The 14,544-nt window shown below is 37.7% G+C and overlaps 1 protein-coding gene across 4 annotated transcripts in view; it reads left to right on the top strand.

Annotated features, from left to right (window-relative positions):
• The window catches only part of LYPD6 (LY6/PLAUR domain containing 6), a 111,350-nt gene extending 96,881 nt beyond the window's left edge, over positions 1–14,469 (top strand). For 2 of the 4 annotated variants that reach the window (XM_016151124.2, XM_016151125.2), the window contains exons 4-5: positions 9,490–9,620; positions 11,527–14,464. In XM_016151124.2, the coding sequence (XP_016006610.2) occupies positions 9,490–9,620; positions 11,527–11,694 (299 nt within the window). In that variant the 3' untranslated portion in view covers positions 11,695–14,464. Of the gene's footprint in view, positions 1–9,489; positions 9,646–11,526 lie in introns of all 4 variants that reach the window. The other 2 variants (XM_016151128.2, XM_016151129.2) reach the window with 2 other exon arrangements.
• Positions 14,470–14,544: the final 75 nt, after the last annotated feature.

The raw sequence follows: 14,544 nt of genomic DNA, 5'->3' as shown, positions 1-14,544 counted from the left end.
ATATATTTTCCCATTCGGATGGTTATATCTTTACCTTGTTGACAATTTATTTTGCTGAGCAGAAGCTTTTTAGTTTGATGTAGTCCCATTCTTTTATTTTAGCTTTTACTTCTCTTGCTTTTGAGGTCAAATTCATAAAATCCTCTTTAAGTTCAATGTCATTGAGTATAGCTCCTATGTTTTCTTCTATGCATTTTATCGTTTCAGGTCTTATATTTAAGTCCTTAATCCATTTTGAGTTAATTTTGGTGTGTGGTGATAGACAACACTCTAGTTTCATTCTTCGGCAGGTGGCTTTCTAGTTTTCCCAACACCATTTATTGAAGAGGCTTTCCTTTCTCCATTGTATGTTTTTGGCTTTTTTGTCGAAAATTATTTGCCCATATATATATGGGTTTACTTCTGGACTCTCGATTCTGTTCCACTGGTCCGTGTGCCTGTTTTGTTGCCCATACCATGTCGTTTTGATTACTGTCGCTTTGTAGTATAATTTGAAGTCGGGCAGAATGATGCCTCCAGCCTCGTTCTTTTTTCTCAGAAAGGCTTTGGCAATTCGGAGTCTTTTGTGGTTCCATACAAATATGATGATTTTTGTTCTCTTTCTTTAAAAAATGCCCATGAGGTTTTGATGGGGATTGCATTAAATCTGTATAATGCTTTAGGTAATAAGGTCATTTTAACTATGTTCATTCTTCCAATTCAAGAACATGGACTATCTTTCCTTTTCTTTGTATCTTCTTTGATTTCTTTTAATAGGGTCTTATAGTTGTCATTATATAGGTCCTTCACTTGTTTCATTAAATTTATTCCTAAGTATTTTATTCTTTTTGTTGCAATTGCAAAAGGAATTATTTTTTCTACTTCTTTTTCTGGCACTTCATTATTAGAGTATAGGAACACTATGGATTTTTGAACATTAATTTTGTATCCAGAAACTTTACTGTATTTGCTTATTGTTTCTAGTAGTGTTCTTGTGGAGTCTTTAGGGTTCTCTATATAGAGAATCATGTCATCTGCAAATATTGACAGTTTGACTTCTTCATTTCCTATTTGGATGCCTTTTATATCTTTCTCTTGTCTGATTGCACCTCTAGGACCTCCAATATTATATTGAATAACAGTGGTGATAGTGGACAGCCTTGCTTTGCTCCTAATCTTAGAGGGAAGGTTTTTAGTTTCTCACCATTAAGTATAATGTTGGCTGAGTATTTGTCATATATGGCCTATATTATGGTAAGGTACTTTCCTTCTATACATATTTTGTTAAGTGTTTTGATCATAAATGGATGCTATATCTTGTCGAATGCTTTTTCTGCACCTATTGATATGATCATATGATTCTTATTTGTTCATTTGTTTATGTGGTGTGTCACATTAATCGATTTGTGTATGTTGAGCCATCCCTGTGCCTCTGGGATGAAGTCCACTTGATCGTAGTGTATAATCTTTTTAATATGTTGCTGTATTCAGTTCATTAGTATCTTATTTAGGATTTTTGCATCTGCGTTCGTGAGAGATATTGGTCCGTAGTTTTCTTTTTTTGTGTTATCTTTACCAGGCTTTGGTATCAGAGTAATATTGTCCTCATAAAATGAGTTAAGAAGTATTGCCTCCTCTTCAATTATTTTGAAGAGTTTGAGGAGAATAGGTATTAAATCTTATTTGAATGTTTGGTAGAATTCACTGGCGAAGCCATCTGGTCCTGGACTTTTACTTTTTGGTAAGTTTTTAATGATTATTTCAATTTCCATTATACTGATTGGTCTATTTAGATTTTCCAGTTCTTCTTGATTTAGTCTAGGAAGGTTGTATTTTTCTAAGTACTGGTCCATTTCTTCTAGGTTATTAAATTTGCTATTATATACTTTTTCAAAGTATTCTTGTATGATCCTTTGTATTTCTGTGATGTCAGTCATAATTTCCCCCTCTTTCATCCCTGATTTTGTTTATTTGTGTCCTTTCTATTTTCTTTAGTGAGTCTAACCAGGGGTTTGTCAATTTTATTAACCTTCTCAAAGAACCAGCACTTTGTTGCATTTATTTTTTCTATTTTTTTTCAGGTTCATTAATTCTGCTCTAATTTTGAATATTTCTTTCCTTCTGCTGACTTTAGGCATCATTTGTTCTTCCTTTTTTAGGTTTTTAAGATGAAGCATTTGGTTGTTTATTTGGGCTCGTTCTTGTTGTCGGAGATATGCCCAACGGTTAGTATTGACAGAAACAGTAGAAGCTAGAAGTTAGTGGAGTGACATTTTAAAAGTGCTAAAAGTTATTAACACCAACCTAGATTTTTATACTGAGACTATCAGCTTCACTTCTCTGTACTTCCCATCTCTCCTTGTTGTCCTGCTATCTCTGGGGTCCTGTTTTTGCCTCCCAATTCCCTTGAGACTGCCAAGAGCTCTGCTCATGCTCAGCTTTTCTGCCCCTTAGCAGGGCTTTCTGCTTGGCTCCTAAGCCTCTCTACCTGTGCAAGTGCCTCAAAAGAAGAACAAGTATAGAATGTCAGGCTCAGCTCATCATGTTGTATTTCACTGCTCTTCAAATCCTATCTGCCTTGATAGCTCTCCTATGCTTTCGCACAGATTGTTGTTGTTTTAATTTTGTTTGACTTTTTAATTTTATTCTATTTTTTGTTAAGGAGGTGGTAGGTAGTTTATTTCAGCTGGCATTGTAAATCTCCAATTTATTCCTTATATTTGTTCCAGCAGTTTTTCAACCAAAAGTTTGACCATCCTCAATAAGATTGTTGCTTGTACTCTTAGAGCATCTAACCTATTCCAGTTCGCAGTATTTTTGTCCAAGTATTTCCTATTAACATGATTGCCTCAGATAGGAGCATCCATCCAATGCTTTTGCCTTATCACTTTTATTTTAACTACTGTCCACTGTAAAGTTCTGTTTACCCACTCTATTCTAATGTATTGCTGAAAGTTCTACCCTTTGCAATAAGACAGCAAAAGGACATAAAAGACGTACAGATTGGAAAGGAAAAAATAAGTATCCCTTATCGCAGATGACATGATTTTCTTTGTAGAAAATCCCAACAAATTTGTAAAAAAAATTCTCAGAACTAATAAGTAAGTTTAGCAAGGTCACAAATATTAAGATAAACTCACAAAACTCAATTATATTTATATGTATTATGAATTAATGTGGTCACTGAACTTAAAATTTAATACCATTTATAATTATTCAAAAAATTAAACTAAATTATTTAGAGGTAAATCTAACAAAACATGAACAGGACATGTATGCTGAAAACTATAAATGCTAATAAAAAAAATCAAAGAAAACTTAACAAATGGAGAGAATTACCATGTTCACATGAAGGGCTCAATGTAATAAAGATGTAAGTTCTCTCCAAATTGATATACAGGTTTAATAAAATTCCAGTCAAAATTTCAGCAAGATTGTTTGTCAGTATAGACAAGATTATTGTATAATTCATATGAAAAGGTGAGAAACTAGAATAGGTAAAACCATTTTGAAAAAGAGGAATAAAGTGGAAGGAAATTAATCTACCCTTTTTTAAGATTTATCACATGGCTTCAGTCATCAAGATGGTGGTATTAGCAGAGAGACAGAAACATAAATCAGTGGCACAGAATAGGGAACTCAGAAGTACACTCAATTTAGTTTTGGCAAAGGTGAAAATGCAATCCAGTGGAGGAAAGATAGCCTTTCAACAAATGATGCTGGAGCAATTGGACATCTATGGGCAAAACATGAACTTCAACCTAAGTCTTACATTTTTTACGAAAGTTAACTCAAAATGAATCATAGATTTAAATATAAAACCATATAACATTCAGAAAAGAAATCACAGGACAAAAATTTGGGGACCTGGGGATAGGCAAAGAGTTCTTGTACTTGGTATAAAAGGCACAGTCTATAAAAAGAAAGATTGGTAAATTGGACTTCATTAAATTTTAAAACAACTTTTGTGCTTTATAAGACCTTGTTAAGAGATGAAAAGTCAAACTAAAAACCAAGAGAAAATATTTACAAATCACATATCTGAAAAAGGACTAGTGTCTAAAATATATAAAGAATTCTCAAATGTCAAGAGTAAGAAAAATAAAAAAATTAGGAAAAGGGCAAAATATTGAACATATACTTCACCAAAGAAGATAAACAGATGACAAATAAACACGTGAAAAGATATTCAACATTATTAGCCCTTAGAAAAATGCAGATTAAAAACACAAGATCTCACTATACATCTATCAGAATGGCTAAAATAAAAAAATAACACCACTACCAAATGTTGGTAAGAATTAGCAGAAACTGGATCACTTGTACCTTGTTAGTGGGAATGTAAAACAGCATGGTAATTTCTTAAAGAGCTGAATGTGCAACTACCATACAACCCGGTAGTTCTACTAATGAACATTTATTTCAGATAAATGAAAATTTACGTTCACAAAAAAAGTCTCTACACACATTGATAGCAGCTTTATTAATGATATATCCAACCTAGATATACTTTCAGTGGGGAAATGGTTAACCAACTTTGGTACATTCATAGCATGGAATACTACTACTCAACAATAAAAATTAATAAACTTGTGATACACATAACATGGTTAACTTTTAAGTAAATTAGGCTGAATGAAAATGCCCAACACCAAAAGTTTACATACCGTAGGATTCCATTTATGTAACATCCTTGAAATGACGAAATTATAGAAATGGAGCGCAAATTAGTGACTGCCAAGGGTTAAAGAGAGGACTGGGACAGGAGGGGAGAGGATGTGAGTACAAAAAGTCAACATGAGAGATTCTTGTGGAGACAGAGCGTTTTGTATCTTGATTGCACCAATGTCGATATCCTGATTGTGACTTTATACTGTAGTTTTGTAATATATTACCATTCAGGAAAAACTGGGTAAAAGGTACATGGGATTTCTCTGTATTATTACTTACAGATACATGTGAATCTACAATTACCTCGAAATCAAAAGTTTAATTAAAAAACAAAAGCGGCCAGTAAAAAACAAAGCCAATTGTGCCAATGTTTAGAAACCTGATCTAGGAGGAAAGCCAGACATCAAATAAGGAAGCTAAGGGAGGCTGTGAGCCTGGTGTTGGGTGGAAAATCAAGGAAAGTTTCACAGAATTTATGTCATTTGGATTAAGCCTTGAAGAACATTAGATTTCTAGGAGCAGAAGACAGGAAAAAAGATTTGTTGTGAAAAATGGTCAAAAGTTGTGTCATAGTCTCAAGGTTCCTAGTAAGAAACGATGTAGTAGTGTGGTATCTAGATCAAGGAGAACCTCGAGTAATAAGTGCTGAGTTTGAGATGCCAAGCTTTGAGTTATAAATGTAATTGATGCTTTCAGCCGGGAAGAAGAGTTACTCTACATTCTTGACACACAGCTTCAAGAGCAGAAATAGAACAATGGGCCATGTACCGTCCACTCTGGAAGTCCAAATAAACCTACCAGTCAGGGCTCCTTGACAGTTAGGCATCATTCATGAGTTTAAGTGTTTTCATGCTTTCATAGGCAGCGAATGGCATGATCTGACCTTGGTCTCGGTGATCTGTCTGGTGGTTGTCTGACACCTGCATTAGAAAGGAGAGAGGTCAGGGACAAAGAAGACAGTAAATGATGGAGTCCTGCATTGGGGAAATGGAAAATGAAACAGAAGAGATCAGATGAAAAATGGGACATTTTGGAGGACTTGGAGAGACACCCAGGTTGGCAAGAGAAGTCTCAGGTGATTCTGAAGTTTCTGGTCAAAGATCGAGGTGCCACATCTTAGGATTTCTCTTCCCGAAATAGAAACACAGGCAAATAAACAGATGTAAGTGAGAGGGAAGTGGTGTGATTGGTTTGAGACATGTGAGGTGTAAGATGCTGCTGGTACTGCAGGAAATAGTTGGAAATTTGGTTCTATAGCCCAGGAAAGAGAATTAGACTGGAGATATGAGGGGTTGGATGAGGTTAATTGAGTGAGACGAGGTTTCAGAAGTATGCTTGGGAGAATAAAGACATTCAGGCCAGGGCAAGTGTTAGAAGATAAGAGACTAGAGATGTAGAAGAAAATCTAAAGGAAGACAAAGCTCTGAAGTCCAGGGCGAGGAATCCTGCAGAGCCTTGGCTGCAAAGAAATCCTATGGGATCAGACAGGAGAAGAGCATCAAGTTGGACACTTAGGTGAACAGCCACCTCAGAGGAGGACCTGGAAGGAGCAAGGCAGAATGTGGAGGGCTGAGTGCACAGTAAGGAATCAGGCAGGGAGTGTGCCACAGATGACACTGGCCTTTTATTTTTCAATATAATTGGTAATACTGTGATTAAAGTTATTTTCCTGCCATTAAATTTCTCGCACCTAGTGACTTGTTCTCTAGCATTACTATAATGATTACATGTATTTGTAAAGAAACCCAAACTAGAGGAGCCACAGAGAATAACTGTGTGGTGAGAGTTGGTCATTTTAAATGTCTAGTTTTAATTCAAATCATTTTACATATATTTTGTTTCAATATAGTTTCTGTTATTCAAAACTGAATGTTGATGAGTAAGTGGAAATTTACATTTTAGCTTTGGACCTTTTTTAAATTTCAGAAGTAGGTTATGGAATCTGTGTATGTATGTGTGAATTTCATGAAAATTATATTCTTTGTCTACCAATAGTTGATTAAGCTTTCTTTTTCAGTTCTGACTTTACTTGAATGCCTATGAGTCTCACAGTACAAGATTTTTGTTTCACAACCTCTGGGAGTACCATGCAGTGCTGAATATGAGAGTTTAGAGGCAGAAACTAACCTGGTAGAAATTCAAATCCATCTTTTATCTTGTAGATAAAAGCCTTTGAAATCCTTTTAGTGTGAAGTTATCAGCCAGCTTGATTCTCATATAACCTCGTTACTAAACCAAGGATTATTCAAAATGCATGGAGAGCAATGCTTTGTGGCTGAAACTCAGTTTTTATCAATTCTACAGTCCAGCGATAAGCCACATGTGGTCCGCCTAGTTCTACTTGGGAAATTTTGCCTGCGCTGTTCCTGCTCCCATTGGAGATCTCAATACAAATTCAAGGCTGTCGCAAGTGCACTAAAGAAACCTGTTCAACTATATTTGAGCATTTCCCAAACTTATTTAACCACAGGACCTTTTCCCACATTAACATTTCATAACTCACCTTGAGGTTTTTTAAGATGAGAAGGAGAAGGGATGCTTTTAAGGGACTGATGCTTCAGACCGAAGTCTCTGGTGCTAGAAGTAATGGGGTGTTCTCGATATGTCTTTGTTTTATGGACTGTACTTGGTGAAGTGTAAGAAAAAAATTATTTTCCACCTTCATCACTGATCGCCCTTCTCCCCACAGAATGGCAAGAATTGGCTTATGCAATACTGGGTTTTTGCATATTTTTCTGAAAAAAAATAAAAGGTTCAACAGTTGTTGTCTGTACGCTTTCATTCAATGGAATAAGCTTCCAATTAATAAATTAAATGAGAGTTTGTTGGACATAAAAGTATGAACTAAAGGTAGTTATATCAGGTTCACCAATTGTTTTTCTATGACTTAGCTAAAACAAGATAATTCACTACCTGTGGGACAAATATAATTTCTAAAACTGGAACCATTTAATGATTTACTTATTCCATAAACATATGATCTTATCTGCTCAGATTTATATTTGGAACAGTAAAATCTCTGGGAGCTGCTCCTGCTTGTCTGCATGAAGAGATAGAAAATAAGAACATTCCTCTTTGATTGCTTACCTGAACATCTGAAGTTGGGGTGGGGTGGGAAACGTGTCCCTATCATAACCATAAATGTCCAAGCTTGATACCAGAGAAGCAAATCAGTCCTCTTTGGAAGGTGTTTTAAATCTCTTAGGTCACTGGCCTCTGTATGTTAAAACCAGTCAAAAGCTTTAAAAAAAAAAAAAAATCAGGGGAGAACTGCCATCTCCTCTTCATCGGGAAAATAATCATAATCACTCCAATTTTAAAATATTTTAGGGCTTTGGGAGAAATATTGCCAGACACAACACTTTCAACATTTCTTGTGAGTGCATAGAATGACCTTACTGACCCCACTCCTCTGAGCAAGCTAGGAATGTCTTGACTTGATCTCAACCGACAGGTCTGGTCAGGGTGCAGTGTGGGGAGGGACAGCATTTGCGGGGAGAGCACTGGCAGGGACTCAGCCCGGGTACACCTACCAAGAGTGTAACCGCTGGGCAAGACGCTGCCCTTCGCAAGACACAGTTGGAGGCTACACAGGTTCCTGTCAAGTGTGGACATCTAGAAGATTATTAAAACCCCTGAATTTTCATAACTCCAAGGATATGTCCGTGTGGTCTGTATTAGTTCATTCTCAGAGGCTAAAATTGTTCAGCTTTCTTCTTTGGACATCATACATTGGTTAAAAGCTGCCAAAATTATGACAGATTCTGGTAGGGGGAATTTTTATTGTCTAATAAATAATATCATAGAAGGTCATAATTCCATATTAGCCAATAAATATCCAAAACGTGTAAAGTATGCAAAGTTGGGCCCAAGATATAGATGAAAAACAGCTCAGTGGCGTTTCTTAAGAATTAATCATTTTCTTTTTTAATTTGAAAGTGGAGCAGGGGTATTCAACTAAATTCAGGCTTAGAAAGCTGAATACTGCCTGAAGAACTTAAAGAATTATATTGACCATGCCTTTTTTTTTTTTTTTTTAGTCTTTAAAAAAAATTCTCCGTGGAAGTTTGGAAGAAATCTCAAGTTTTCAGCCTCTAAAGACTTTAGAAACTCACATTATGGTCTTTCTTCATCTGCCTTCCTAGAAAGACACCAAAGTCATGCTAGGGAGAAATGATGCTCCTCAATTTAGGAACACCTTCATTGTTAGGGTCTTCTGTAATGAATTCTACGATCCAGCTATGCACCTAGACAAGTTCTTTTTGGGGGGATAAAGTTATTTTCTCCAGATACAATGAATCTATTTTTAATCATTCTGCTCTTGCTTGGGAAGAGCTGATTTTCCAAACACACACATGCACATGCACATGCACATGCACGCACACACGCACACACACACCTCTGCTAGTCTTTTATCTCCTTGAAGATTTTTGTTACTGGCCTAACTTCTTGTCTTTTCATCCTGGGTTCTTTGAACCTTTTTACCATTTCATCTTCCTGAAAATTGCTATGACTCTCACACCTTAAATCATCTTTCCAAGCCTCTCCTATTCTAAAAATAAAAGTCAACACAGTGGCAAAATTTGTCGATAGGCAAAGAGTGAAGCCACCAGGTCTTGGTTTATGGGGATTGCAATGGGCAGAGATTAGTTGTCTTCGTAAGGCCCTCCTTCTTCTGTGGCGAAGTGGGAATCTCCAAGCACATCTCCAAACAGTGTACGTCCCATGTGCTGTTGTTAGATCTTTCCAGGATTTATAATGTTGACACCCCTTTTATCCTTCCAGGCAGGTTAGGCTAACATTTTCTAGGTTGATTAAAACATTTTTTTCTGTTGACAGAGACCAGATACTGCTACACTCAGCACACAATGGAAGTCACAGGAAACAGCATCTCTGTCACCAAACGCTGTGTTCCACTGGAAGAATGCTTGTCCACTGGCTGCAGAGACTCGGAACATGAAGGCCACAAGGTCTGGGCAACAAAGCAAGTGACCGGTACAGAATAGTCAGCCTTCTTCCCCTTCAGACTCATGCTCATGAGCAAATTCTTACTTCCCCATATAGGCCATCTTTATACCATTATGAGAAGAGGCTTCCTTTCCTGTTTGCTATAAAAAAAAATAAAAGTTTATACCAGGGTATAGGATAACCAGTATAAATTATGTAAATACAACATCAGGAAGGTACTGAAAATTATAATAAGCCCTTTCTTTACTCAGAAGAAAGAAGAGGAATGAGGGACCAATTATGTCCTCATGGTAAAACATTGCAGTTGCACCAACAATTCATTCAGCTGGTAATGGCCAGGGCAATTTAGCTTTGAGAACTGTCTATAAAGTGGGGCTTGTGTCTTTTGTGGGATTCTAATTTGAAGAAAGTATCTGTTGGCTTCTGAATCATTTCAGTAGGTGAGAGAGAACTCTCTCCTTGTGGGTTTGCTCCCCTGAAACTCCATCCAGTGCTTGTACAGAAGCACTCAGTGTAAAATGAACTGCAAGACCAGCCTTGAAGGTGAATATAAAGAATCAGAGGGAGGCAGCCAGATGGCCTGACTTGTGGTTGGAGTGTGGAATGCCCCTGACTCTCCTGCTGGTCATTCAGAGCTGGCTGTATGCATGAGCTTATATAATGGGCCTTGGCCTTAATTTGAAGTCTGCCCACTTCTCCCCATCAGGCTGCCTTTCCGGGGCTTAGGGGCAAGCCCACTCTGATACCTTGGAATGGTAGGGGCTTCTTTCTCCCAAGAACATAAACAGCTAATTTTCAAAAGACTTGTCAAATACACTAAGAAGTAAATTTTAAAGTATAATGTGCCTTCCTGCACATGGTTCAAAATATGAAGGATAAACGCAAGAATTTTACATGACCCTTTAGCAAACTAGGCTCTCAGACATTATTGTGGCTACTTCGCCACAGAAGAAGTTTAAAGACCAGAGAAGTAATATCATGTGCTCAGGTCACAAAGCTAGTAAAGTAATAGAGACAGAAGAGACAGAATTCAAACTCACTTCTGACCCCTTGTTTCTCTCTTCAACTTTATAATGTCTTCCTAGCCCATGTTAACGGTGATGCCCAGATTGAAGCCTCTGGAGGGTAATGACTGTTTATGATATTAATATCGTAGTCTTCAAACATTGCTGTGCATATAAATCACTTGGGGATCTTGCTAAAATGCAGACTCTAATTCACTGAGTTCAGGGCAAGGTCTGAGATTCTGCATTTCTAATAAGCTCCCAGCAGATGCTGAAACTGCTGGTCTGTACTTAGTGTAGCCATGGCCTAAAATAACTTCTGTCAATAATTCCTTGGGTTTATTTCTTTCCTATGATCTACAAGTAAAACTGTATAATGTAGAAATAAATGTGAAAACCCTTCAAATCTTAGCTTACCCATGAGAATGGAGAGAATTATGCAGACAACGCTAATGGAAGTAAATATTTAACTTTAAATTATCCAGGTTGTTGCCATTTCACTCTCACTGGGAAAATTTGTCAAGTGAAAGTTGCTTTCTTAAGTTTCCTCAAGTATTCCGAAAGAGCCTTTTTGAGAGGTAGGGTAAATACTATAAGTCCCACTTCACAGATGGAATAGCTGAGACCTAGGAAGGTTGTAAAACTGTAATAACCACATGGTGGGATGCCAAAAGCAGAACCCATGTCCCTTGAAGTTTAGTTGGGGGCTTTCATTTTGACCACATTTCTTCCAGATGAAATTTTGCCCACCCCCTTAAATGCAGGGTGGTGTTTCTTTTGCAGAACAGGTAACTTCATTTGAGTCTTGCCATGAGGGAGATAGTCAATCCTTCAAAGATCCCTGCCTCCTTCTAAGACCTGCCAACTTCTCATCGCCCTTCTTTTTTCTCTTCCTTTCTTTCAGGTCTGCACTTCCTGTTGTGAAGGAAATATTTGTAACTTGCCACTCCCCCGAAATGAAACCGATGCCACGTTTGCTACAACGTCACCCATAAATCAGACAAATGGTCGCCCGCACTGTGTGTCAGTGATAGTGTCCTGCTTGTGGGTGTGGTTGGGACTCACGTTATAGCAGCTCAAAGACATGATATGTAGTAGTGATCCATGGGGATTTTGATGGTCCATACTCATGCATGAGTCATTGGCCTGACAGTAGTTATACGTGTGAAACCACAACACTCAAGGATGTCTTCATGGCCAGGCATTTCCACTTACCATGAGGAACAAGCATTGCTTCAATGTAGTCATTTCAAGTCCAAGACTTCCTCAAAGCCAGCCTGCCCCTAAAACAGACTCTGAGTTATACCCCACAAATCTTTGTTTTCACTCCAAGAAATAATTCTGCATTTATCGAGATCTGGAGCTCTTAAATTGGAATACATGCATGAGCCACAAGAGGTCCTGGGACCCTCTGAGATGTTAGGCAGTATGCTAAAGGGACATGAATAGTTGTGTGTTTTTCAGGAGAAAGGTAAAGGTCCACTGGTTTAAATAGAATTATGAATTCACTTACAGCCTTATAATTTTAAAACTGCTTTTAAAAATGAATGGACTATTTCCTTGGAGATACTGATTCCCTAGAAAAGTAGTAAGCAATTTGCAATTTAATTTTTCCAACATTCTTCTCCCAATGGTGGGAATCATATTCCCTCTGCTCTGTGTGGAAGATAAAAAGGCAATTATATAAGTCTGTTGTATGGGGAGAGATGTGGCTGCAGAAGGATTTTTCCCAATTTAATGGAGCTAGCATCTGTAAAGTATCTGCTTACCCTTCATATAATTGATGAGGTTAGGCTTAATTTGGTGCCTGGTTGTGCTCCATAAAATCCTGGATTCTACCTGGACCAGTGGGTGTTCAGGGTGCCCTAAAGCAGTATGGGGGTTATTTTCTCCAGTCATAGGGTTTTATTCAGACATAGCTAATTTAGATAGGGAGAAGATTTCAAAATGAAGTCAAGGAGAATGTGTGGGAGTTGATCCTAGTTCACTGTGAGGGTCTAGTAAGTGGCTCAGCCAGCTCTTCATCTGCAATTCACGCCTCCCAAGAGCTTTGCCAGTTCTCTTCCAAATTCCTAGTGACTTTAGGAATAAAGTTCTGCATCAAGTTGTCTGGCAAATAACAGGGAAAGAAGACATGATATCCTAGGATGAGAAGTAGGTGGACCAGTGGGGCGATGGTGAGACTAGTAAGGAGAGCTAGTGGAAAGTTTCTATTTCTTTTAGATGATTGCTTTTGAAGTAGATGGTAAAAGTTTTACCATTCTTCCTATATTTTTGGCACCCTAAGTTACATTTTTTCTTCTTCCTTGTGAATCATTTATATAATATTTATTTTTGTATGGCATAACTAGAAACTAAAATATATTGTAAAAGATTTTTTATTCTGAACAAAATTATCAAATTAGAATACTTATTTTTCAACAGTGGTAGAGCTTGTAATATATGTATCTACAATACTTGCACCAGTGTTGAAAAAAGTTACTAATGTTACGAGCAAGAGTAACGTATTGGCTTCAAGGTTTTTGCTCATGGTTTCCTCAGTGATATGGTTCAAGAAGTATTCGGGTGGTGACAATCACTGGTAAGAGTTTCTCTGCAGGGCTAAGGACATATTGGCATCCAATTTGGTGGAGCTTTTGTGATAAAGAAGACAGTGTTGTCAGGGTCCATTTGCCCTGGACAGAAAAATGTCTCAGGCTCATGAAATGAGACCTCCTCAGGGACCAAATATGAACTGATAGTGGTAACTCTGATACACAATAGTCTAAATTGCATAAAATGGCCTTAAATCAGAGTTTGGCAGGCTTATCAAATATGTTGCTTATAACTGGGGTGAGAATGTAGAGGGAGCAAAAGCAAGATATTTATTAAACTCCTCTTATGTGCCAGGCACTATGCTAAGCACTTTACATAAGTTAGATAATATAATTTCTGCAAGAACCATGTAAGGAATATTACTAGTATTTTCACTTTATGGATGAAGGTGCTGAGGCTCTAAGAAGCTCGAGAACATGAAGCCTTTTCCTTCTGTTTTAGGTTATATGGGATGAGGTGGGAATGAAGAGGAAGGGAAGATGGAATTACCACCCTTAGGAAAACTTCCAGGCCTGACTTCATGGGAATTTGCCCATCTTACCATGTGGAGCTTGTCTAGTCCTGCCTTTGCAGGATGCCATTTGCATGTGTCCCCAGATGTTTTTTTTTTTCTTTGGAGGGGAAGGTATGGTTTCCTCATTCATTCCTCTTGCTAAAAGAGGAGACGGGTTGATCCTACATCTAAAGATGTTGTACATATCTACAAACACATTTTGGTGCATGGTCACTCTCCACTGACACCTCCCAAGTACTGCATGCAATTTGAATAAGAGACAAAGTCCAAATGTTGGTTCTTAATGAGAAAATAGGATCTCCAAAGCCTCCCTGGCTGGTGTGCAGGGACCAGGTCCACAGTGTTGTCATCTGCCACGCAGAGGGTCACTGCAAATTGCATACAGATGTGGCTGTTCACACCCTGTATGCCTGTCAGAATGGTTGGTGTTTTATAATTCTCTTTAAAGGAAGAGGTTTGCTCACCATCCCCAGGCTCAGAGCCATGGAAGGGCCATTCACGTGAAAGGGCCAGGACTAGTCATCCATCTGACTTTTCTACCACATTAAACCTTTCATTAAACCCCACCATTGGTGATGGCTTGAAGTGCAAAGGGCCACAATGTGTATATAAACTTATGTGCCACTTATTTATTTTTAGACTCCCCACAGTATTCATGTCAATATGGGATTAATGCCTAAATTTTGTAAATATTGTACATTTTGTAAATCAGTGAATAAAGGTTTTAAGTGTATCTCATCAGGCTCCTCCCTGAAAACGCACATGTCAATCAATGATTCGGGAACACAGGTTATGTTCAAGGCATTGGGCTTA

The sequence above is a fragment of the Rousettus aegyptiacus genome, unplaced genomic scaffold (assembly GCF_014176215.1).
Source record: "Rousettus aegyptiacus isolate mRouAeg1 unplaced genomic scaffold, mRouAeg1.p scaffold_m13_p_2, whole genome shotgun sequence".
NCBI lineage: Eukaryota > Metazoa > Chordata > Mammalia > Chiroptera > Pteropodidae > Rousettus > Rousettus aegyptiacus.
The sequence above is the reverse complement of the archived record's forward strand: the minus strand, read 5'-3'. Positions and strand labels throughout refer to the sequence as shown.